At 43.2% G+C, this 26949-nt stretch overlaps 2 protein-coding genes across 9 annotated transcripts in view; one reads left to right on the forward strand and one right to left on the reverse strand.

Annotated features, from left to right (window-relative positions):
- Positions 1 to 26949, reverse strand: part of LOC120426433 (methyl-CpG-binding domain protein 5) — a 51687-nt gene that overhangs the window by 8023 nt on the left and 16715 nt on the right. For all 8 annotated transcript variants that reach the window (XM_052706681.1, XM_052706680.1, XM_052706678.1 and 5 more), the window contains exons 2-6: positions 20278 to 21023; positions 8313 to 8436; positions 5272 to 5401; positions 210 to 3253; positions 45 to 150 (exon numbers count right to left, since the gene is read on the reverse strand). In XM_052706681.1, coding sequence (XP_052562641.1) covers positions 45 to 150; positions 210 to 3253; positions 5272 to 5401; positions 8313 to 8436; positions 20278 to 21002 — 4129 coding nt within the window. In that variant the 5' untranslated portion in view covers positions 21003 to 21023. The remainder of the gene's footprint in view (positions 1 to 44; positions 151 to 209; positions 3254 to 5271; positions 5402 to 8312; positions 8437 to 20277; positions 21024 to 26949) is intronic.
- On the forward strand, positions 3309 to 5261 carry LOC120426436 (uncharacterized). The gene is made up of 5 exons (XM_039591198.2): positions 3309 to 4042; positions 4100 to 4303; positions 4366 to 4542; positions 4679 to 4796; positions 4859 to 5261. The coding sequence occupies exons 1-5, from the start codon at positions 3442 to 3444 to the stop codon at positions 5205 to 5207; spliced, it is 1449 nt and encodes a 482-aa protein (XP_039447132.1). The 5' UTR covers positions 3309 to 3441; the 3' UTR covers positions 5208 to 5261.

Here is a 26949-nt window from a genome sequence, read left to right on the forward strand (position 1 = left end):
TTCACAGAAAACCAAGATCAAATAATACCACTCTCTCTACTTACCTCCTTGCTCAAACATCTCTGTAGCCTCCGAAGGTGACTGAGCTCCTTCTGCTATACTCGGAGGTACAAAATCAGGTTCCGAACTCGATACACATTGCACCATAGCCTAAAACATAACCGTTAGTGAGTAAAACTTCAAGAAACTCAACTTAAAAAGACACCAACCATGCTCATGCTGTCCGCACTGCCACCACTCTTCTCGCTCGACGCACACTCCGGACTGTTTGGGCTGTGGGTGGTCGTATCCGGCGGCGATGCCGTTCCCGATAGATAGGACGATGCTAGGCTCTTTTGCTGCACGATTGGCGCCGGCTGGGGAGTGGTGGGCAAGGAGGGACTCTCGCTGGCCGTACTGCTACTGTCCGTGCTGGTGTTCAAACTGGCACTGCTGCCACCCGCTTGATGATGAACCATGTGCGAGGGTTGCGATTGCTGGATGATGGCCGTGCCCTGCTGGACGAAGGACGCAGTACCAGCCTGCTGCTGCGGAACAACGATGTTGACTGGCCCTCCGTACATTTGCGCTCCCATCGGACTGATCTGACCACTGCTGTTCATTATAAACTGCTGACCTGAGCCGGGCGAGAGGAAGCTTTTCTGTTGATGTGGACTTTGGGCGCGGATCATCATGCCCTGTGGAGTGTTGATTATTGTGCCACATGGTGCCCCTACGTTCTGAATTTGGACTAGAGTTGTGGCGTCCGGTGCCATCATTAGGCCGGCGGGAAGAAGGACCTGTTGACTAATTATGTTGTACGGCTGGGTGATGATCTGTCCATTTTGAAGAAGAATTTGCTGTTGCTGCTGCTGCGGTGGTTGCGAATTCTTGTTCGGAACTATCGTGAGACCGGAGATTCCCTGACTCAGCTGAAAACTTTGCGTGGGAAACGGTGGGGTAAGCTGGAGCATGGTTCCGGACTGACCGATCTGCTGAAGCGTTTGTTGCGTTACCGTTGAGGTTTGCTGTGGTTGTGGTTGCTGCTGTGGTGATAGCATTGGATTTGTGGAACCGGTGCTTTTTCGCTTTTTAGCCTTACGTTTTGCGTCGGTGGATATCAGAATTTGCCGCTGCGGGTTTTGCTGCTGGTGCTGGATGTAAGAAGTCGTAGTTCCGTCTTGATTGATAACCTGATTTACTATATGGCCACCACCCTCTTGCACGGAATTGTAATTAGGCTGTTGTATGACAATACTGTTCGGCGGAAGGCTGAGTAATTGATTGATGTTAGACTGATTGGTAATTATGCCAGCATTTCCATTGCCAGAAATCATTTTCGGTCCTGAAGCTGCTGCCGTCGTCAGCACGTTTCCAGAGTGAATCATTTGGGAACCGTTGGCCGCCGTCAATATTTGCTGCCCTCCGGACTGAATAACGTTGCCATTATTCAATATCACAGTCGGTTGCATATTGTTTTGTGGATTGATCAGGAAGCTGGAATTTGCATTTGATTGCGAGTGATGAATAATGTTCGACTGCTGGGGGTGATGTTGGGTGATGTTGTGCATAATTCCACTGCTATTCGAGCCTGCATTTGTGGTGACAGTCGATACCGTATTACCAGACGAGCCCGTGCTTATATATTGCGAAGTATTTACGCCCATCATAGACTGTTGAGGGATAATCACGTTAGGCGAAATTGATGCTCCTCCGCCGCCACCACCAGGATTATTTGAATTGCCACTCATCACGATTGTGTTGGGATTTTTGTTCGGCTGTGCGGACATCAGGATGATCTGTCCATTCGACGTCATGAGGACCTGCTGATGCTGCTGTTGCTGCTGTGGCTGCTGTTGAGTGATCATTTGGCCCTGCTGGTTGAAACCAACAACAGTTGAAGAACCGGAATTATGTATCAACACCTTTTCCGTTTTCAAAACAGCTCCAGTGGAAGTTTCCGCTCCTGTATCATTTTCTCTGATAGAAGTACTCTTGATCATTTTGTTTTCAACAGAACTCAAACCGGATAAGGGTTTTGCTGCAATTATATGACGAGGAACCGGTGCATTTCCACCGTAAGCAGCATTACTATTGTTACTAATACTTTGGTTCTTGGGCATCCCGATCCCAACTGGACTTTGAACAAAGTTCCGACTGGAAAAGGTTTCAGGAGATTCTGCTCGTGCCATTATAACGTTACCCTGGAGCATCGGGCTTCGATTGCTGGTCGAAACCGCTCCTCCCTGCACGGGTCCTTTAAGATCGGGCGTGCTCGGCGAAGTAGAGGTAACATCCGGAGTCCGGCTAGTTGTAAATGTGACGTTGTTACACGGTACTGGAGATTCCTGTGCGGTAGTCACAAATCTCACATTAACATTTTTCGACGCACTCTCACTACTTTGCTGCTGTTGCAAAAGCTGAAGCTGCTCGTGATGTTGTCGAACCAACTGACTTTGACGTTGAAGCTGCTGCTGGAACTGCATTTGCTGCTGTAGTTTCATATGACTAATATCACAGTTCTGTTGCACCTGGACCATGCCATTTGCTATATGCGTTACCGTCTGACCACCAAGCGTCATCGTGGTCGTCGATGTGCTGTCATCGACGCTGCCACGATCCGTTTGCGGCGTCTCCGGTTCTCCAGAATCGTAACCGACGACAGTTTTGAGGTGGGTTGCTCCCTCCTGTGAAGAAGACGATCCGTCCGGACTGTGCAAGGTGGATATCGAACTGTGTAGAATGGCCGTCTGCTGGTTCAGGTAACCTGTCGGATCGTCCTTAAAGTTGGGCCGTTTTTTGGTTGTACTTTTCACTTTGTTTACTTCCTGAGGTGGCATACTCAGGCCCTCCTCCGCCGGCCAATCCCTTGGAGCCAGTGGCTCGTTAATTATTCTACTATTTTTGACTATCTGCTCGTTTTGATTAACACTTTGTACGGATGTTTTGCCTGGCACTAACACTGAAGACGAATGCATTTGTCGCGGAGCCATTACGACTGGAGCTGCCGACGGATTTGGTTTGGAAGCGGATGGGGGATTGTTTTTTCGCCATGGTGGCGTCTTCGACAGTGGAATACTGGATATTTCTTTGTCTGACTGGAGTAGAACCTGTTGTGTTACGGCAGACGGTCCGTGGTTTAACACACTCGATGGTATATTGGAAGAATTAGTTCCGTCGTTTGCGATTAACTTGGTATTGGCGGGAACCGGTAATCTGATGTCATGAGTCGCTTGGTGCGTGAAGTTAGCCCCTTCAGACAACGACAGTATATCTGTAATAGAAAAAAAATGATTAAGGGTTTTATTATAATAAACAAAACCGTTGAAAAGAATAAGATTTGATAACAAAGAAAACAAAAATCAACTGATAGAGCATCCCTACATGAAACTCCGCCAGAGCCGAAAATCGCAGTTTATGAGAACGTAATGATCGCACAAGCTCAGTTGATAACGAGCGATCATGCCGAGCGTTTCATTTATATTACAATTTTTCGCAATCGCCATCTTAATTCACAGTGCATTCGGAACATCATGTGACTCTCCACAAAATTCCCAGCATGCCTCAAACTATCGTAGCTGGCAGGTCTCGATCGTCTACGGTGGCCAACAGGACCAGTTCAATCCGTTGCAGTGCAGTGGGACCATTCTGAACGATCGATTCGTTATTACGGCCGCTCACTGTTTGTATGATTTGAACGGTGATCCGGTTCCGTTGCCGATGCTCCAGATCCAATCCGTCAATAATGTGGCCATCAGCAGATTGATCGCAAGAGTGTACCACCCCAAGAAGTTCAACGTAGAGCGTTTGGATGATGACATCGTTTTGTTGAAGCTAGATCGACCTCTCGCGTTCAACAGATACATTTCAGCAATCTGTTTCGATTCTTCTAAACTTGAGAGCCATCCTGAGAGCTTGACGTTAGACAAAAGTCATGTAGACCCAGAATCAGAACTTGATTTAATAGATCTTAACACACTAACGACTGCCAACTGTAACATGATTAATAGTTTGATATTCAGCGAAAATTTTGAAAATTCTCTTTGTGCCGGTGAATTTGAAGGTAAAGCTGTGATTAACACTTTAAAAAAATAACCAATCTCGTCAAATGAATTTATAGCTTCCCAGACGTACCATAGAACGGCAGGCATGGCATTGATGAGCAGAGCAAACGATACATTGTTTATCGGAGGAGTTGGACTATATACAACTGGCTCATCACGAGGCAATATTTCCTTTGCTGGTGGAATCAGTCTTAAGCCTTATGCAGTCTGGATAGACACGGTAATCAATCGCCATCTGAGACCGAGCGTTAGTGAACAAAGTATGAATCTTGATGCTATGATCGAAATATACATTTCTCACAATTTACAATTTATTTTAAAGAATGTCAAGAGTACAGCGCAGCTGCTGCTGACAAAGAAAGAGTAGGAGCATCAACAATGTGGATACCATCAGTTCTGCTTCTGGACGATCAAATGAACTATTTCAAGCCGTCATGCTATGCGACCTTGATCAGTGAGCAGTTTTTGCTAACGATGGCGCGGTGTAAATACGTTACAAGTATGTTTAAAAAAAAAATATCTAGTCTTCAAACAACAGCTCGAATTGACATTACATTTTTATTGTGATAATGTTTGCATTTTGATTATTTTACTGAATTCGCTAGAGTTTACTTATAGATTATTTATGTTTCCAGCAAATATTCAAATTCAATATGGGTTATTACACGCAGATCTATTCAGCAAATTTGAATTTTACATAAATCCATCTGAACCAGAAGGACTAGCACTCGTAAAGCTACCGCGTAAACCTCGGTAAACGAATGTTCTTAGTTTAAAAAAAAAAACATATTTATCCGAACTCATTCTTCTTACAGCCAATTCAACCAGGTTATAAACTGCCTTTGGACAGAGGAAGACACTCCAGTGCAGTTCGAAGTACAAATTAAGCACGCGTATAGTCAAACCACCGAGATGTACTTTCGGGCAGAATACACCCCAACGAAACCGATTAAGCTGGTCAATATCAACCGTTGCTACCATGTTTCTTCCATGATCATGAGTTCGGCCCCTGGGGACGCCGTGGTGCTGAAAAGGGATAACGAAACGCTACCACGAGTTGTCGGAATGACCACCAGAGGGTTTGGTGGATGTTACGATCAAACCGCGGAGAGCGTCACCGAGAAACTCGATTGGATTGAGGGCATTGTGTGGGGAAAGTTGTAGGTCTTACTTTGTGACTTATTGAAAAAATAAATAAACTTATATGCAATAATCATCAAAAACTCACCTTTTGTCGAACTCCCATCGGACTCTATAACTTTCTTCCCTCGACGCACTATTTCCACTTTTTCCATGTATCCAGTGTGATGCAAACAGAAGTTGTGAGGTAAGTTGCTATCCAAAGACGCATTAGGAACCTAAAAGATGGATTTATATCAATATATGAAGGGAAATTTGCAAAAGGCACCGATACTTTCTTTTTTTTTCAAGCAATTTTACAGTCATTCTTCAGTTGGATTTTTTTTAATCTAATTTATTTGAAGCCTTAGTAAGCATTGCCTAGCTGTAATCGCTGTAATTCCTATCAAATCAAAATCAAACCATCCACATTAACGACCCCCGGGTCTTTTGTGGTCTCTATTGCAAGTTTCTGCTCGAACCTAAGAGTCCGAAGGCTTGAATGGGGAGAGCACCCAAACCTCTTTCTACTCCAAGGAACCTTCCACCCCAGTGTTTGAACTGACGACCTGTGGATTGCGAGTCCAACCGCCGCCAGCGATTCCACCGGAGTAGGCTTGGTTTGGTGTGTTGTTTGTACTTATGGCATGGAGACGACTCCTACACCTGGAATGACTTAACGGCCTAACAACAACCAAGGCCGGGACCGACATTTTACTTCCTCATCCGATGGAAGGTTGGAGCAGATGGGGATCGAACCCAGAATCATCCGCTTACAAAGCGGACAATGTAACCATTCGGCCACGCACTACCACTGTAATTCCTATAATATTTTTAAAAAAAACCGTTACTTAATCCACCCTAAGGTGGTTGGTGCCTTCCCATGTAATGCTATCCAAAATAGACACAAAAGGGCGGACCTTTCATTGTTCTATCAATTTGACTCATTAATCATGCCATCAGATTGGGTACCTAAGATCTTCATAATTCAGTACACTTATGTACTTACAACTTTTGATAGGGTTGTCAGATCTTCAATCTTTTGAACTCGTTAGAAAGCTATTTTGATAACCTATCCAACGACAGGTCGCATGATAGATCCGGACAACGTTTTCATCAAAATATCTTAGATCCGGCTTCCAAAAAGTTAGAAAGGTCTTTTCAATACCTTTCTAAAAATGTATAACATGATGGGTTTTCTTACAAAACCACCCTTTTTACAATCTTCCGGACTTTTGTTAAAATCGTTTTTTTAAGCATAACTTTTGAATAACTTAACTATATTTTATAATTTTCAATAACGACTTATGGGACCCCAAGACGGATCGAATGAGACCAAAACAGACAAAATCGGTTGAGCCAGTGCCGAGATAACCCAGTGCAATTTTTTTGATCAACATCCCACCACACACACAGACATTTGCTCAGAATTTGAGTTGATATGTATACGTGAAGGTGGGTCTAGGAGGTCAAATTAAGAATTTATTTTTTCTAGTGATTTTATAGCCTTTCCTCAGTGAGGTGAGGAAGGCAAAAATTACGACTCCCTTGCACAAATAAAAAAAAATGCAAACTCATTAAGTGGAAACGCACTTTGTCGCAACACGCGATCGCAAACTCCTCTCGACAACACTTCCATTCAATTCTCACCCCTTTCTACTGCTCCGTACAAGCAATAAAGCAAACACGGCCTGCCGAAATAAAAGCATGCAAGTTTCGAACGCCACACCCCCCCCCTATAAAAATGGGTCCGAAAACAATTAACTACCCTTCGTAGTCGTTGTCGTCGTCGTGCCCATTCAGGAAACCTTTTGGAAACGCGGCGTTCTGCACGCAAATTAAGCAAACACCAGCCGAGCCATCAACCAAGAATCGCAGGGATCGGAAATTCAGGAACTCTTCCTGTGGAAATTACTAGTGATGCACTCAGTTGCATGAAATAGAGTTGAATTTTAGGTTTAGATCAAAAATTACAAAATGTTGCAAATTTGATAAATGTTTTTAAGAAGAGTGACAATAAACCTTACAATTAAAATGAAAGTTAGTCAAATCATGTGAACGAATCTCTACAAAAAAAAATCATGCAGGTTATGATGAAAAATATTGACTTTAGCAGTACTTCAAGGTATTTTCCCATTTATAATTTATAAAGCAACCAAGTGTAGTTTGCACTTCGTAAAAGTGCACCCCTCGTCGACGTGCGATGGGGTAACTACAGCTCCTTTGAACCAAAGGTACCTGCACCACACTAAAGCATTATGCACAAATTCAGTGAGGCAATACTGCACCAGTTTAGCAGCTCGCAATCCCAACAGTCCGTCGCAGACGCAGCGAGCAGTCAAATAAGGAGGCAATCAAGAGTGAGCAAATTGTATGGCCAATACTACTCAATCACCTGCTGAGGTGTAGTTAAAAATCAATTATATAGCCTTTGGTAGGCTGCCACCAAGTTATTAGGGTTGACTCAGGCAAACGGTTTATGGGCTTAATCGGGAAAATTGTGCATTTATTTAGCATAAACAACAACATTTTACTAAGTTTTTGCCAATTGTTTTAAAATGTTCAAAATACTATATTGTTGAGCAATTTTAACTGAAAATAATCTAATCTAATCTAATCTAATCTAACCCTAGCGCAGCCAGTCTTTCGAGGGCATCCTGGAAAATGCCTTAGGTTGATTAACGCCTAGCATCCTCTTGTCATTATTAACAATTGCAGTGCCCCAATGCAATAAATTGCTTTGAAACATCACAAACGTTAAAGCGGCCAGGCCAACTGTGTAAAGTTTACCGCAAAGATGATTCGTTGAAGTGGGTTGAGTTTGAGCACGAATGTTCAAACAACAACGCAATTCTGAATCTACAGGGGAGGAAGAAACGTGGGGATCCCCCGCTCACGTTCCTGTTAGTTATAGCAATTAATCGTTGGGAGCACCATGCTAAGAAGTTTTGGTGCTCCGGGACCCTCTGGGATGGGACATTGTATTTCCACAAATGCCCTGGACACTTTTGCCATGGTTATAGCGCCACAACTCGCTCTACAATTTTAACTGAAAATAATTCAGATAATTCCAGATTTGAATTTACTCATAAAAGATAACAACATTGCAACAATGAATCACTTCATTATGACAAAGCCAACATAACTTACCTGTGAGTCAAACTCGAAAAACGCCTCCGGACGAAAGGGACATGGAAGACCACACTTGCATGTGCCACCACTCAGGAGGTATTCCTTCACCTGGTTGAAATTTCGGAGCGGCGCACCGGAAGGACTGCGGAAGAAAGTGAAAACAAAGGTTGGAATTTGTTATACATTTGAAGAAATAGGTATTTAAAAATGTAGAAATATTGTGTGACTTGTTAAAAGCCCTAATAAAGAATCGATTGTCGAAAAAAATACTCTAACAAACACTTAAATCGTCCTTTAAAAAATAACAAAATGATATTTGTACATACAGAAAAAAGTGTAACAAAAATGACTTTTTGGCGGGCATTCAAGGGTTTGTTCCGGTGGGCATACTTAGCCCAAATCCTTCATATGAGCTTGATTGAAGCGCCAGGAGCTGGCGCTTTGTATTTGAATTTTATATGGAATTTAACCCGCAAAAAAAGATTTTTTTTCAAATATGTCACTTTTTAAAACATTTTTGCCACTGAAGCGTTTATTTTCAACATCATTGGCGTGTAGGCCAGATCCTTGCGCATCTTTTGGTATATTTAACATTGAAATTTGGAGCACCCTGGAGCTCGGTACATAACTTCAAAGTATGGCCTTTCTTCGAAAAAAATACCCCAGCAAAATCAAATGGCGTCTAGAGCGTCGAGAGGCGTAACGCATATCTTTTTTGCCGGGGCCGATTTTTCGAAAAAATGTTAAACTTTGAAGGTATGTACCGAGCACCAGGGTGCGCCAAATTTCAATGTTATATATACCAAAAGATGCACAAAGATCTGGCCTACACGCCGATGATGTTGAAAATAAACACTTCAGTGGCCAAAATGCCTTAAAAAGTAACATTTTTGAAAAAAATCTGTTTTTACGGGTAAAATCCCATTTAAAATTCAAATGCAAAGCGCCAGCGTTACGTCCAATCAAGCTCATATTTTGGATTTGGGCTTAGTATGCCCACCGGAACAAACCCTTGATTGTCCGCCAAAAAGTCATTTTTGTTACATCCTAATACAGAATCAAATCAATCATCATCAAATAACACTAAACCGAAAGGTATAAAAATGAGTTTGAACAACTAGCTTAATCCACCTATGTGGCATCCTTACTCCTTACCCAACATAATTGGTAATCTGATATTAATAATTGATATCTGACAGTTTTTGGAAAATCACATTTTACTCTACTAGAGTGAAAATAAAGTCTCCAGATTGTTGGGAATTATGATTATCAAGGTTGAAACTGCACAGTATCAAAATAACCCCAATCCACGGTACCTCTTAGCAGTAGCGAATTACACAAATTATCCCCTCCAATCTTCTTTCCAGCAACCAATCAAACGCCCTTGAATCCATCAAGACATAAGAACGATGCCTCGGCGGAATGTCTGTTTTTAGTGCAAATTCGTTGGTCGAAAATTGGCCTACAAGAATTCCGCTCTATCCTTTCGTAAACAACATTACGCATGAACGAGGGGATAATTTGACTGTTTTTTTTTTTTTTTTTGCTGCAATTCCTTTCCAATGTTAGCAGACCAGACGACGGCAATTAGTTTGTATTGATTACAAAGTGGCGGTTCCTTTCGACTGACCGGTTCAACGAGGAGGGCGAGTAGAAGATTGGGATTAAGTGGTTTTTTTTATTTTCTGCATAAACTCTGCGTTTTGTTTTCAACCGATTTAATAATAAAAAAATAAATTCTTATAATTATACTATATAGTGTTTTCGAAAAAGGGTTAAGCAAACGGGGAAGTTGTTTTATTGTTGCACTCCCGGACCGAATATTGACCAAATTTGATTTTGAACGGGCCAAACATTCAATATTACGCCCATTTGAAATGTTGAAGTATTTTTTCGAAAAGATCGGGAAATTTCACGAATGTTTCATATTTTAACATTGTAAATCGGACCTATAGTTGATGAGATATCGACATTAGAAAATGGTGGGTTGTTTGGGTGAGACTTAGAAAACATCAATTTTCAAGGTTAAAAAACAGCCTTTGCATGGCAATATCTCAGCAACTAACGGTCGTATCAATAGTTGCTGAGACTTAGAAAACATCAATTTTCCTGTTTTTTAACCTTTGCATGGCAATATCTCAGCAACTAAGGGTCGTATCAACAAAGTTCAATAAAGCAAAATATAGAGAATTTTCTCAGCTTTTCAAAAATATTTTTTTCAAAGGTGGGCAAACATGGGCACTTATTTAAAAAAATGAAAAACTGCAGCTATTTTCAAAAAAGTTACCTAAAAATGGACTTAACTTTATAAAAATGTCACTAAAGTACTTTTTGATTGCAAATACGGTTTTACATCGAAAAATGCAGTTGAAAAATTTTTGCGACCAATATTTCGATTTTTTTTTAAATCTGTATTGATTAAAAAAATCATAACTCGGTCAAAGATTTTTTGCTTATTCTGGAAATTTCTGAAAAGCTGGCATTTTATGTCCTCTAAAACATATCAAAAAATAAAAAAAAATAATAATAGTGTTTTTTTGCAAATCAAGTTTTAGTGTCAAAAAGTGAAATTAAAAATCACCTAAATTTGTTTTACCCTGTATCATTTTTTTCAGTGTAGTCCATATCCATACCTACAACTTTGCCGAAGACACCAAATCGATCAGAAAATTCCATCAAAAGATACAGATTTTTGAATTTTCACATATCATTTTTGTATGGACAGCTGCCAAATTTGTATGGAAAATTATATGGACAAAGTAATGATGCAAAATGGCTTCTTTGGGCATACCGAAGGCACCAAAAAAGTTTCAGCCTGATAAAAAAATACAAAAAAAATCGAATGACCGAAATCTCAGAGAATTGCTCAACTAAAAAAAATATTGATGATATTTATAAAATACTAAAAAATTTAAACAAAACCAGAGCTCTGCAAAAAAAAGATTGAATGCATTTTCAAAAAGTTGAATAATTCATAAAATCCATGAGTTCCCCTAAATTGAAAACAAAAATTACGTAAACGATTAAAAACAAGAAATTTGTCATTATCACCCCAAAAATGGGTGCCAAAAGAAAATTTATGCAATACGTGAGTGGCATTCGTTTCCAAAAAAAGAAACAGCAACAAAATCACACTCGAAAAAAAGCCAAGAAACTTTCTCACACTCTCCACGCAAGTAAAACGCACGTTTCAAGGTAGGTTGCAGCAATGCGAACCACGCCGGGCGGGGAGCCGAAGGACGTGTTGAAAACCAGTTTCCAGCTTGAGTTGCCCTTTTCGAGCAAAGATCAAGAGGCTGGAACGCGTTTCGTTGTTGCTGTTGTTTGTAGAGGTACCGAATCAGATTGATACTTTCCACAATCACACGCAGTTGAGGATGAAAAAAGAGTACTGAGCAATTCTTTAGAAATCAAGTTTTTTTTCTAAGCGATTAAACATTTTTTTACATACCATACATACCATACCAATCAGCTTAGAACACCATACGCGGTGCCCGTGCTGTATCAAGAAGGTTGTTCCATGTTGCTCGGTTCTGGGCTGCAGCTCGCCAGTCTCCTAGGTTGCAGAACTTTCTTAGGTCCGCCTCGATCTGATTTCCCCATCGTGCACGCTGTGCTCCTGCTCTTCGGCCTGTGCCGCCATCCGGTCGCGCGCGGTCAAAGAGCATCCTGACAGGATGGTCTTCGTCCATCCTCGCGACATGGCCGGCCCACCTGAGCCTCCCGATTCTCGCCAGGGTGACGATGGTCGGTTCTCCCAGCAGCGCGTGCAGTTCGTGGTTCATGCGCCTTCGCCACTCGTTCTGAGCTGTACGTACTCCACCGTAGATCGTTCGCAGCACCTTCCGTTCGAAAACTCCAAGGGCTCGTTCGTCCTCTTGCCGCAGCGTCCAGGTCTCGTGGCCATAGAGGGCAACCGGTCTAATCAGTGTCTTGTACAGGGTCAGCTTCGTGGCGCGTTGCACTCGATCAGATGTCAAGGTTTTCCGTAATCCAAAGTAAGCGCGATTCGCGGAGTGGATACGAGTCCGGATCTCTAAGCTGGTGTCGTTGTCGGCCGTTACCAGCGATCCCAAGTACACGAATTCACTCACCTCCTCCAGCACATCGCCATCCACAGCTAAAGGGGTGAGTCTTGGGGGGTCAACGTCCTTTGAGCCCCTCCCTTTCATGTACTTTGTTTTCGTCGTATTCATGGCCAATCCAATTCGTCTTGCTTGCGTCTTTAAGGCGGTGTAAACCCTTTTTACCGTCTCTAGGTCTCTCGCTATAATATCAATGTCGTCCGCATAAGCAAGAAGTTGGACTGTCCTGTTGCAGATCGTGCCTCTCGTGTCTATACCCGCTCTTCGCACAACTCCCTCAAGTCCGATGTTAAACAGTGCATTGGATAAGCCGTCACCTTGTCGTAACCCTTGCTGCGATTGGAAGGGGTCCGCTAGCTCCCCTGCCACTCGCACGTGACACATCACACGATCCAAGGTAGCCTTGATCAGCCGAGTTAGTTTGTCCGGAAATCCGTTCTCGTTCATGATCTGCCATAGCTGTTCGCGGTCGACTGTATCGTACGCTGCCTTGAAATCGATGAAGATGTGATGTGTGGGCACTAGCGTGGCTCACGGATATATGAAAAAGACAAAAGTGTTCAATTTTGAACGCCTCGACCGGAATTTTGTAGAATTATAGCCCCAGAAGCTAGCCTGAAATTTTAAGCGCATTTGGTTGATGTTTAATTGTTCCACTTTTGACCTGAAGTTATTAAGAAATTTCAATAAATTTAATTTATTTATTTTCAACTTTTTAACTCTTGTTCGAGAAAGTTTTCCTATGTCCTATGATTTTTTCTCAAAATAGAGGTTTCTTATAGGTTTTGATCCGGGGAACAACTTTGTAGAACATCATAAAGCGCTAGGAATTAATCCCGGAAAGATACCGGCAAATTTTCAGCGCGTTAAATTTGTTTTCCAAACTCCAAAAAATATCCTGTAACTTTTCGGGATCAATTACTAGCGCTTTGCCATGTTCTACAAAGTTGTTCCCCGGATCAAAACCTATAAGAAACTTGAGAATAGGAAAATTTGATTGGGTTTTGGGAAATTTTCTCTAAGAAGAGGTTAAAAGTGAAAATTTCCCATAGTCAATTTTTAGAAGTTCCATACTAACTTCAGGCCAATGGTGGAAGTACTAAACCTTAACCTAATACGCTCAAAATTTCAGGCTATGTTCTGGGGCCATATTGCTACAAAATTCCGGGCGAGGCGTTCGAAATTGAACACTTTTGTCTTTTTCATATATACGTGAGCCACGCTAGTGGGCACGTTGTACTCACGGCATTTCTCGAGGATCTGCCGGAGCGAGAAAATTTGGTCCGTGGTGGCCCGAGCGCCAGTAAACCCCGCTTGATAGGGGCCCACGAACCTCCGTGCGTACGGTGTCAGCAGACGGCAGAGGATCTGGGAGAGGATTTTATAGGCCGCGTTGATAAGCGTGATGCCGCGGTAGTTGCCGCAGTCCAGCTTATCGCCCTTTTTGTAGATGGGACACACGACACCATCCTTCCATTCTTCTGGTAGTTTCTCCTCCCTCCAGATCTTAGAAATCACCAAGTGGATCGCCCTCGCCAACTGCTCTCCTCCATATTTGAAGAGCTCACCGGGTAACCGATCTTTACCGGCGGCCCTGTTGTTCTTCAGCTGCCTGATCTCCTTCTTCACCGTCTCCAGATCAGGTGCCGGGAACTGTTGGTCAGCAGCGGGCGGTCCAAGTTGGGCTTCAAAGCCGTCTCCATGCGCTACATCGCCGTTGAGGTGCTCGTTGAAGAACTGCTGCCACCTGTTCAACACCTCGCCTTTGTCCATAAGAAGGTTTCCCTCGGCGTCCCGACAAGTGTTGGCTTGCGGCGCATAGCCTTTGCGGGACCGGTTAACCTTCTCGTAGAACTTTCGCGTCTCGTTCTGCCGGAACAGCTGCTCCATTTCGGCGCGATCGCGATCTTCCAGCTGGCGCTTCTTGAGCTTGAAGACCGTTCTCTGCTGTTTCAGCGCTTGTTTGTATCTGGCCACGTTCTCATCAGTTGCAGCTCTCAGCTTCACCGCATAAGCTGCTTTCTTCTCGTCAAGTAGCCGCTGGCACTCCTCGTCGAACCAGCGCTGCTTTCCAACTCGGACCATACTACCTAGCGCGGCTTCAGCGGCACTGCCGATGGCCGAGCAAATTCTGCTCCATCCATCGTTGAGCGAGGCAGCGCCGAGTTCCTCCTCCGTTGGCAGGCTCGCTTCCAGCTGCTGCACGTAGTGCTGAGCCGCAGCCGTGTCCTGCAGCCGCTCGATGTTGAACGGCGGTGGGAGCCGGCTCCGTCGTCGGTGGTACGTCGTCGACAGTTTTGAGTGCATGCTTGCACCCACCAGGTAGTGGTCCGAGTGGATGTCCGCACCGCGGTACGTGCGGATGTTCCGTATGTCCGAGAAGAATCGGCCGTCGATGAGGACGTGGTCGATTTGTGTTTTTGTTCGTTGGTTAGGCGATGTCCAGGTGACTTTGTGGATGTCTTTCCGGGGGAAGAATGTGCTCCGTACCACCATACCGCGGGAGGCTGCGAAGTTGATGCACCGCTGGCCGTTGTCGTTGGTGACGGTGTGCAGGCTGTTCGGCCCGATCACCGGCTTGTACATCTCCTCCCTTCCTATGCGGGCGTTCATATCTCCGATGACGATCTTGACGTCCCTCTGCGGGCAGCTGTCGAACTTCTGCTCCAGCTTCGCGTAGAACGCTTCCTTCTCGGCATCGGATGATTCCTCGTGTGGGCAATGTACGTTGAAGATGCACCCAACCGGCGGTCGCATGATTGTGATACATGGCGGCATGAAAGTATATCAGAATCTGCATGAAAACTGTCCTCATGCATTTTTTGCGATATAGGGGTATGACATTTTTGCCCGTTACCGACAATTATCGACATTACCGACGGCAGATTGATTGTATTGCAGAAAAAAAAATCTTAACAGAACGAGGATTGAACCATCAACTTCAAGGTTGCTGATCCGAAACGCTACCACCGCGCCATGGACGCTTGATGAATGGTGAGGGACAGAGCGCGAACATAATGTGCTCTCTAGAGTGTTGCTCGGGGACGCGCCAGCATTCTATGTGTTGGTGAGAACTGCAGATCGCTGACGTGTTTACACGCGGGCAAAAATGATCTATGGGCTTGCTGCAAAAAATGTAATAAAATATAACATTTTTTGCAGCAAATCCACTGTTGCAGATTTTGAGATATATTTTTCGTTTGGGTGTGTGATAGTTGAAGAAACGGCCTTTAATCCTCAACCTACACATCCGGTCGTCGATCGGCTCCCAATCTATCACACGACTCCGCATCTTGCCCAACACTATGAAGCCGGTTCCCAGCTTGTTTTCGGCTCCGCCGCTCTGGTACATGGTGAGCTCCAAAGCATCATCCTCCCACATCTTCGCTCCCTTCCAGCACATCTCCTGCAGTGCTACAACATCGAAGTTGCGGGGTTTGAGCTCGTTCAACAGAGCGTACTCATACCCATCGAAACGTAGCGATCTGCAGTTCCATGTTCCGAGTTTCCAATCGGTGTCATTTTCGTGCCTAGGTCTATGCCGTTTGTTCCGGATCCTTATTCCTTCTTGATTGTTCGTAATGATTTTGGTTTCGGTATGCAGCCGGATTGGGGCTGCGATACCTAGTCTCGGGGTGGGGCTGCCACCTTGAAGCTACCGAGACCCAGCTCCGGTTTTCTCTCGACACCGTAACGGGGGCCTTTCTCACGAGGTCTAACGGCATAGCTACACCCTCCGAAGAGGATGGAGCCCCCCTTCCCTGTCAGCATACTACCATAGTTCCCACCGGGGTTGGTTACCCGATCTCTCCAATGGTTACTAGTATCCCGGCTAGCGCCGCGGGGAGGCCAGGGTATCGGAGTTACTGGACAAGAGGCTAAAGGACCGCTTGGTGGGTCTATTTTATTCCTGCGGTACTCGAAGTACCTATGGTACGCCATGTCCAGTCGTTCGCTAACCAAACAATTTTTTACTAATCTAGAACAAGCTAATTTTTATTATTTTTGCAATACTTTCAATACGTTCTAGACGTTATACGTTCTATACGTTCAATACGAGTGCTTCTCAGAATTGAAATTTGTATGAATGAACTAAACATTTTTGATCAGCAAAACTTCAGAGAATTTTTCAACTTAAAAAAACATGGTAACTTGTCCAGATTACCCTAATTTCATTTGATTGCTGACGTATAAAACCGACATTAAACAAAGTAATTGAGTACTCGTCGAGCAGTTTCAACCAAATAGCCATTAAATGTAGCCACCTGCACCTCCTCAGCACAACCTTTAACTTCAAATAAAGTGCACCAAAAGGCACATACAGTGTTTGTGCACCAAAATAAGCAATAAAAAAAGGAAAACGATTCGCAAGACGTTGCTGCATCCTTCAACCCATCCTTTTGGTGCGCAAAACTCTCGTCCTGTCTAACAGGTTTTGATTAATTACCATAATTTTCTCGTCTCACCCGGATCAGGGAGACCATCAGGGAGTGAGTAAAACTTGCAAAGAACCATCATTACATTCCGAAAAGGGAGCATGGAGGGGGTACATGTCATCCTGCGGTGAAAGACATTGTTCCCAAATGAAAGTGCAGGGCACGGAGAGTAATATATCATCGGGTTTGAAGTATCATCATCATCTTCTTCCCGCATGCTTCTTGCACCATTAGTTGCAACTGCAGCGCAAATTGTTGTTTCCTCGACCTGCCGGTGGTATGACCTTTGTCGATGGATCTTGGACGGAATGAGTTCCGTTTTCGAGGACAAATTATGATGAAACGTGGCCTGTTAAATTGCAGAACATTTCATTCAAATTGCTTTATTTAGATTGAATCATGTTTGTTTGACTAACCATCAACTTTGTGGATACTATTGTTCCATCATTTTAGTTGATTTAGTTTGTAAATATTAAAAAGTTATTTTTAAGAGAGGTAATTTTTGTCCAAAAACGTACCTCAACTTGCTGAAAAAATTACATGATTTGTTCTAGGAACGAGATTCTTTTGGCTAAGTCATCTTAAGATGTCCGCTACACAACCCTTTTAACAGAACAAAGTTTCATTTAGAAGAACCTGAGAAATTGTAAAGAGCTCAGGGCTTACAATATTCGTCAATGATTTTCAGGATTTTTCACGTGAAATATACAAAAAAAAAGTAAATATCCATTAACAGGATTAGACACATTCTCCGGACTAGTATAGGGACCACTTGGTTTTTGGATGGTCCCATAACATTTCGATAATTTAAAGACAAAATAGATGTTTTGATTGGACCTATACTTTTTAGGTACCGTCATCTGGGGTGAATCGGGGGAGATTGAGAATTGGGACAGCTGTTTTAGCCTTGTTATTGTACAATATGTGGATTTTTTCAATGGTTTTGGATGAAACAAACACAGATTAACTTAAATAGTCCATAAATTTTCAAATTTCAAGCTTTCAAGTGCTCTAAAACCTGTTGTCCCTATTTAGACTGTAGTCCCAATTCGCCCCAGATGACGGTATCAATGATAACCAGTGATGCCAGGAAACTTAATAGCCACACAAGTGCGCTGAAAAAAAGAACTCGGCCGAAAATAGAAGTTGCTCTATCTAGTTCATTCTCGTCTGACTAGAATAGACTTTGGAAATATTTCTGTAAAATAATTGGTAAAGTAATAGGAATAACTTTTGGTGAAAGTCAAATTAAACTGAAATGTTCACAAAAAGCTGCTCTACTGGTTAGTGTACTTGGTTTAGTAAATATCAAGGAACACTCCGGATTATCCAGCATCATTCAGGCACCATCGCTTAGAGTGATGAGAATCGGTATATTTCCCTATGATGGTTTTAAAATGGGCCTAATGCTATCATACTCAACAAAACTAGATTATTGTGAAGTTAAAGAAGTCTAATCCAACATTTTTTATTCGTTTCGTATAAAAGAACACTATCTTACCGCCCAGTGAGAATTCGCAATTTGAAAATAACTAGAGTGTATCGCGGATTACCGACATTTTTTAATTTGTTTGTACCACGGGCCTTATGAAATTTGAGCGTAACTTATATCAACCAGGATTGAAATTTTTTAACAATTTATTTAGATGAAACAAAACGAACTAAGCGTTTCCTGGATATTTTACCCAATAAAAAAAAAACAATTTGCTGTCGATTACTGGTAACACCTAATCGCTCGTTAAACTGAGGTGTTAGTGCCAATCATTAAACCACATTTTGAAGGACTGATTTCATCAACCGGAATCACACGTCCAAAAATAAACCAATAGCTATTTGGTCAGGTTGTAACGATCTCAAGTACCATTCATGCGTTCTCCCTTTTTGATCGTTTACTGCTTCATTTGGGGGGTGTTTGTGGTCAAACAATTATGTTGTTTTTTTATGGTGGTGCTGGTGAATGAGTTTAACACCAGGTCGACCTCCAAGCCCTGCCCGATTCACTACAAGATCTGACTGTGGGCATCATAAAAATATCAACGAATGAGGAAAAAAAAACAAGAGGTGGTTCAACGAAAGAGAAATCGCTAATAATCGGAGGTTACAACAGGCAGGCGGCGTAGCGTAAAGTTTGTACACAATCGTTGAACCTTGATATTTTGCCTGTTTTACAGTTGCTCACGCAGAGAGACAAAATGCCCGAGCTGTGTGTTGATTGTTGATTGTTGCCGGCGGCGGCAATGTAGACGGCGTTTAAACACGTTTTCTGGCGAGAGAAAAATATTGGAACAAGTTTGGGATTTTGCGTGAAGGCAGACGACAAAATCTCGACGCTAGTTTAAAAATTCAGCAGCTAAAGAACGTGGCGAACGTGCCACATTTATAAGACGTAACAACCAAATGCCCTTGAACTGATGGGTTCGAGAGTTAAAAGTTTTTGCATGATTTCAAATATTTTTGAGATATTCTTTTTGAGGCGTTTCAGTTTAACTTCAATAATTAAAAAAAAACATGCAGAATTCATAATAAAAAAATGGCTCAAGTTCTATCAAAAATCAATGTAACGTTGTAATCACTAAAAAAGGATTCATCGCTTAATTAACAGAGATATTTTGCTGGTTTGGTTTACTGAAACCTGCCGAAAAAGCTGGGCCAGTCATTTTTTTCGCTAATATGGAACCGTAGTTTGAAGAGAAACTTGGTTAGCGAAATCGTCAACACATACAGAACTGAGATTTACAAGATTGTCGACAATGTACTAGATTGTGAAATTTCACCTTGATGTTACAGATATTTTTTGATGTTGGTTGTGTTTTGTTGAATTTTTTAGGATATTGCCAAAAAACGGCTTCGTCAGCAAAAATCAACATGAATGTGGGAACTAATAATCTTTTGTTAGAGAAGGAATGATAGAAAGAGAATGCTCTTGCTGGCAATCACGAGATAAAAGAAGAGAACTCACAAGCCATAGAGACGGTTGCTATACGCTCTGATATTTTGGTGCAGGAATCATCAAATGAGAGTTTTTTATATCGCCAATTCACAAAACTGACCGAGGCCAAGCCAAAAGTTTAAAAAATCTGGAATTCAACCAGCTTTCACGCTGCGCACGAATCTGTCCCAACTGTTCTAGTCGATTTGCGTCCTTCTTGTGGAACCAATTGCACATGTTGCATGTAATGGCCAAAAAACGAGGAATGTTGCTTTAGTTTAGACTGCTTTTGTTCGTTTAAACTTTTTTGTCTATGCTTTAACCTAGCCAGCGAAGGAGTCAATTATGAGCTTGAGACAATAACAAAAAAAAATGTAACGTTCACCGATCCTTTTAAAAGGATGTTGCGCACCGCATGGAGTATGGAACGGTTGAAGAAGGTAAAAAAAGGAAAATAAAAATCTTCCCAACCATCTCGGAAGAGGTATCCTGCTGGTGATTCACGCATGGTTCGCCATCGATTCGATACCCACCTTATGTAGATAATCTCGCAGTTGTACTTGATCCTTCTCCAGCCGGGTGCCACGTTGGTGGCGGCACGTGGTGACATTGTGGCCGAGGAAGTTTTCGACGAAGTCTCGTTCAGCTGCTGGTATTGCTGCAACACTTGAACATTTTCCACTGGAATGTGACCAACACTTGTGCTTGCTATCCTGTTTACAACAGGATTGATACTAGTACTATTGCTACTTGCTGAACTCCCACTATTCTCTCCCGACGGATTCACACTAGCTATATTTACAACCACGTTACTCCCTTCCCGCCCACCACTTAGGCCACTTCGTGCCATATTCATCTCACCACTCGCGGAAGCATTTTCGACACTAGCAGCAAACACCAAATTATTAATATTCCCACTAAACTGGGAAATTTTATGCTGTTGCTGTTGTTGATGGTGAAACAGCTGCTGTCTTGGCGGTGGCGGATGCTGCTGGATCCGATGTTGCTGCTGTTGATGTATGGCATTGTGGAGTACGACGGTTGAGTTGTGGGCTCCTCCTGCCGTCGTTAGATTCTGGAGCTGCTGGATGTGGTTCGGCATGGGAGGGTGATGCGGTGCCGGCGGTGGTTGCAGTTGCTGGTGATGTACGACCTGCTGTCGAATGGTGGTGCTACTGTTGGGGCCAGGAACTAAGGAAGATGGGCCACCGATACCGACCATGCCACGCATGGCCGCATCGCCGTTTGGAGCGGCCATTTCGACAGTGCAATAATATTTCTGGAAGAAAAAGATTTGAAAAAAAAAGTTTGGTTAAATTTAGTTCAATCTTTTCAAATCACGCTTATTCTAATGCATTTGATCCCGATTCAAATTAAACGGACTGCTTTTATTAAACATTCGTCAAGAACAGCGTCCTCACTAGGGTGGTCCAAATCCGGACTTTTTTGGGGCTACCCCCTGAAATCAAAGATTGACCTATCACTAGGCTAAATTCCAAATTTGAGCTCATTCTGACCACGGGAACCCCTCCCTCCAATCGCTTAAAGTTTGTATGGGAAAAATCGTCAAAATGTATGGAGAAAAGCAACTGTGTTACTTTTTTACCTGTGGAAGGCGCCATAGTTATCCGATTCTTACCATTTCTCAAATGTAGAACCTTCATTAAATTTAGAACAACTTTCCCCAAGACACCATATTTTTAGGATTTTTTCCCGCGAAGTTATTAGCGCCCAAAACTGACCATTTTTGCGCTGCCAGCTGTAAGGGGCTACCTAACAACGATTTTCTTAATTCCAATTCGTACACGCACGTGCTCTCTCTCAGGTTCAAACTCTCTCACAAGCTTGCTTGCCTGCCTGTCTGCCTACCTGTTTGCCTACAAGCTCGCGCTCTGTTTCTCTGCTTGGAATTTTTTTTTTTTTTGAATTAAATATACTTTATTGAATCTTTCTTATAATAATTACATTTGGTTTACATAATAAGTGGTCAGCTGTGGCTCTTCAGCTTTAATTTGCTTTTCGTGATTTAAACACTGTTCATTTTCATAACTTTAAAAATATATGATTTATCATTTTTGTAACACTAGGTACAATGAGGAAAAAAAAAATGTTAAGAAAACATAACCTAACCTAAAACTAACTTAAACTTACAATAAACTAAACCAATCCTTGAATCAAGGGGTATTCAGAAATAGCACATTTTTCCCTGAATTTCAAACATTTTTCTTGAATCTTCTGATCCAACATTTTTACTTCTGCTAATTCATGAACCTCACTTGATCTTGTCCAGCCAGGAACATTCAAAACCATTTTGAGTACCTTGTTTTGGACACGCTGGAGCTTCAATTTATGAGTTCTAGCGCAACACTCCCAAACAGGTACTGCATACTCAATAACGGGGTAAATTATTTGTTTGTAAACTGCTAGCTTATTTTTCAAAGAAAGCTTTGATTTTCTGTTAATTAAAGGGTACAAGCACCTGATGAGAATGCTGCACTTGTTCAATATTTTGTCTACATGCTGCCGAAACAAAAGTTTCGAGTCAAGTATGAGACCTAAGTAGACAACTTCCTTTGACCAGGGTATCGAAACATCATTCATTTTTATCAAAACATCATCCTTTGGGACAAATCTGGCCGATTTGGAAAGAGGAAAAATGATGGTTTGAGTTTTTGCTGCATTTATACGAATTTTCCAGTCGCCAAAGTATTCGGAAAGAACGTCAAGACCCTTCTGAAGACGGCCAACTAAATATCTGGTTATTTTACCCTTATAAATAACGGCAGTGTCATCAGCAAAAAGTGACAACACACCATTACCAGGAAGAGTAGGCAAATCAGATGTAAAAATATTGTACAGAAGTGGGCCAAGAATACTTCCTTGGGGAACCCCAGCATCAATGTTGAATAATCCAGAAGCAATCCCATTCAGAAAAACCCTGAACGATCTCTCCGAAAGATAGTGCTGGATAATTTTGATAAGATACATTGGAAAACCGTACAAATACAGTTTATGTATCAAACCATCATGCCAAACATTGTCAAAAGCCTTCTCAACATCCAACAAAGCCATAGCAGTTGATTTAGACTCAAGCTTGTTTTGCTTGATGATTTTGGTTACTCTCGTAAGCTGATGAGCAGTATTATGTCCCTTACGGAAGCCAAACTGCTCATTCAAAATTATATTATTATCGTTGGTAAAATCCAAAAGCCTTGAATAGATGACCTTCTCAAAGAGTTTGGACAGACTACTCAAAAGACTAATGGGACGATAACTTGTTGGCGATGTTGGATCTTTTTGAGGCTTCAAAATTGGTATGACTTTGCCCAGTTTCCAATTGGTGGGGAAGTAACCAAGTTGCAAACATTTATTGAAAATATTGGCTAGATGTTGAAAGAACTGATCACTCTGTTTTTTCAACACTAGATTAAAAATGTTATCAAAGCCAGGAGCTTTCATATTTTTCATTTGTTTTACTGCAACTTTGACTTCCTCACCAGAAACATGGGAATCTGCAGGAAATTCAAAGGTAGAGTTATTAATTGTTGAAATACTATTGGCAACTGATGTTTCTTTACGGCTGGTCATGGAAGCGCCAAGATTATGAGAACTAACAAAATGAAGCCCAAGTGCATTTGCCTTTTCCTCGGATGTAATCAAGGGAGAATCCTCAACAATAAGAGGAGGAATAGGCTTTGGTTTGTTTTTAAGAACTTTAGAAAGTTTCCAAAATGGTTTTGAATAATTCCCAAGCTGGCTTACATGTTTTGAAAATTCTTGATTTCTGATATTGTCAAGTCGGTCTTGTATGATTTTGTTCAAATTGTTCACTGAAATCTTTTTGTCATAGTCTCCAGTCCGTTGATATTGTCTCCTATAAACATTCCTTAGTCTTATCAAGTGTTTAGTATCTACGTCAATATCAGTTACCTTAAAATTAACAGGAACCTCCCGAACGTTGGCAGCCTCTGCTTGGTTGATAGCCTGCTGGATCACCTCCAGCGAACGATCAATATCGGCAGAAGTTTCCGGGTGTTGATCATAGTCGATGTTGCTGTCGACCACTTGCTGAAACTGCTGCCAGTCAACGTTGTGGTAATCTTTCCGGGTTGGTTGCTGCTGCGGAGTAACGGAAGCTCCAACCTCCACAACCACCGGATAGTGATCAGAACTCAACTCTTCAAACACCTCAGGATGAGCCACGTTCTCAGCCATATTGGTAATGAAGAAGTCGATGATTGAGTGATTCCCAGACCGAGCCACCCTCGTTGGACGATCTGGACTCACAACGTTGTAGTATCCGTTTTGCAGATCGTTGTGCAGAATCACTCCGTTCCGATTCCTCCTGCTGTTGCCCCAAACTTCATGCTTCGCGTTGAGGTCACCAGCGATGATGTACTTTGCGCTCCGCCGTGTCAGCTTCTGGATATCGCTCTTCAGTTTTGCTGCTGAACCATCTCTGGAATTCACCTGACGTGGGCAGTATGCAGCAATGAAGAGTACTGGGCCAACCGAAGTGGGAATTTCCACCCCAACGGCCTCGATGATGTCCAGCTTGAAGTGTGGCAGCCGGCGTGGCTTGAGATCACGATGAACAGCGACAAGCACACCTCCTCCTCCAGAGGTGGTCCTGTCGAGCTGCGTCGCGATCTTGTAGTTTTGCAGATAAACTTTTTCACCGGGCTTCAGATGAGTTTCCGTGATGGCAGCTACGTCGATCTCCTTCTCGCGAAGAAAATCCACCAGCTCTAAGTTCTTCCTCCTAATGGAGCAAGCGTTCCAATTCAGCAGCTTGAGGGACCTACGATCCATACTGGATGACGAACGAGGTCAGCACTTCAATCTGCTGGGTCTTGGTTTTGCATCCACGCAGTGCAGCGGACATCTGTTTGAAAATATTGAGGAGTTCGGTTGAGGTGTAAAGATCATTACCATTTTCCTCAACTGCTGGTTCTTGGGTTGGTCTTGGCTCCTGGCTGAAGCCCGGTGGTGACGGTCTCGGCTCCTGGCTGGAACCCGGCCGCGGTTGATTCATCTCAGCTCTCTTCCTGGGATCCAACGGCAACGGTGCCAAGTTCGGGACCTGGCGTCGCGGTTGAAGAGGTGGAAAGTTTTTCTCCACCAGGGCTGGAGGAGTTCTACGACGCTGAGGCTGATTCTTCGTCGATGCTTGCTGCCGAATTTTCACGAACTCAGCTCTCTTGGGGCACTTTCGGTCGGTTGACGAGTGCTCACCGTTGCAGTTGAGGCACCTAACCAGCGAATCTTGGATGCACTGGGATGTGATGTGCGCATCGGTACCACATTTGGCGCAACGACACTTTAGGTGGCAGTTCTTACCTCCGTGCCCGAAACCCAGGCAGTTGAAGCATTGTGTGACGTCACGGTGCACTGGTCGGTATCGCTCCCACGACACGATAATGTTGAAAACCGCTCGGATTGCCTTCAGCTCAGGAAGCGTCGTCGATCCCTTAGCCAAATGCAGCAGGTAGAGCTGGTCACGGTACTTGATGTCTTTGTTGCGTCGGCTCATTTTGTGCACGGCCAACACATCCAGTTTCAAAACTTTTAACTCGGCAGCTAATTCCTCCACTGGCATGTCGTACAGACCTCTGACGACGATTTTGTACGGCTTATCCATGGCGACATCATGGGTAAAGTACTCCGCCTCGTTTTCGGTCAAGTATTCCTTGACCAGTTGATAGTGCTGCCTGGATTGCACCAGCACCTTAAATCCGTCCTGACACAGACGAATGTTGCCTTGGACTTTCCCAGACTTGATGAGTTCAACCAGCCCCGCTCGAAAGTCGATCGTTGCTGCTGATTGCCGCACATAAAAAGGAGGCAGTTTCTCCTTTCGCTGTTTCACTTCATTCTCCTTTGCTTCCGCTACCTGGTCCTCGTCAGGCAGTCCAGCGAACTTGTTGTTCTTCAAAAGCTGCTCCTCGTGCGAAGAGGAGTTCTCCTCCTCCTCATCCATCGGTACAGTACCGTCGCTCTTTTTCGTCTTTTTGCTGTTCGATGTCACTTCCAAAAGCACCTTCCTCTTGGAAATCCCCGGTTTTTGGCCATCAGTTGAGGCCTCAACCTTCCTTTTGGAAATTCCCACTTTTTTGCCTGCTTGAGTCGCAGGTAGGGCGATATTGCCGGCGTTTTGCGCCGGGACGCGACGAGTCATGTTGAATCAGACAACCTTCTCCAACGAATGCTCGGATAACAATGATTTTTTCTCTGCTTGGACTTTTGTCGTCGTCGTCGTTTTCGTTTGCCGTCCGTTGCGCTGCGTTCCTGGCATGTTTATTATAATTTTCAACTAAAATAGCAGGTTTGTTTTGAGATATATTTAGCATATAAATTCTTAAATTACGTCAAAATGCACGGAAAAAAAATAATTTAAAGAAAAGACAGCATAGGCTCATTAAAAAAAGAGGGTTTGTTTGTTTTTCCAAGCATTACAAGCAGTTGTTCGTATATGCTAAATAATCATGATAATAATTTTTTTTTTTTGACAAAGAACTTTGTCCTAAGGGCTCTATTCTGGTGAGGTGTCAATCCAGAAAACCGAAAAATGTCGCGCGTTACGAAAATGTTGCATGCTTGGTACTGGGGAAAAGGTCTGCGACGCAACAAGGCACTGTTGCGTGGAATTTTCCACACAGTTGAAACAAAAAGCGAATGATGAGGTTTGGGATAACCGGCACAAAAAGGCGGGGCATCCGTCACCATTTCGAGCCAATATAAACCCCGCTCGATCAGCCCAAGAAAATCATTCTATCGCTGGACGCCGAGAAGTGAACAACAACCTGGACCTGGAAGCAGATGGCCTGGAGGCCCAGAAGCAGTTGGCCGAAAAGCAGCTGGCCTGGAGCAAGGAGCAGCCCAAGCGGAGGCAGGCCAGCCGGAATATTCCAGAACCCTCAGGGGTGTTCCGATGGAAGGCCATACGAGACTGGGCAATATGGGTATCAAACTTCTTGGATTTTGATACTGGTGATGAAAATGGCCATTTTGACAGTATTGGCCACAACCTGGAGTGCCGGTGCCCTCAGGGAGGTTGTCCCGGGAGGACATTTACCGAACCATACGATTTTGGGCAATATGGGTATCAAAATTCTTGGTTTTTAGTACTCGTAATTAGAATGGCCATTTTGACAGGATTGGCCACAACCTGGAGTGGCCAGGGCCCTCAGGGAGGTTGTCCCGGG

This window comes from Culex pipiens, chromosome 1, assembly GCF_016801865.2.
Source record: "Culex pipiens pallens isolate TS chromosome 1, TS_CPP_V2, whole genome shotgun sequence".
Taxonomy (NCBI): domain Eukaryota; kingdom Metazoa; phylum Arthropoda; class Insecta; order Diptera; family Culicidae; genus Culex; species Culex pipiens.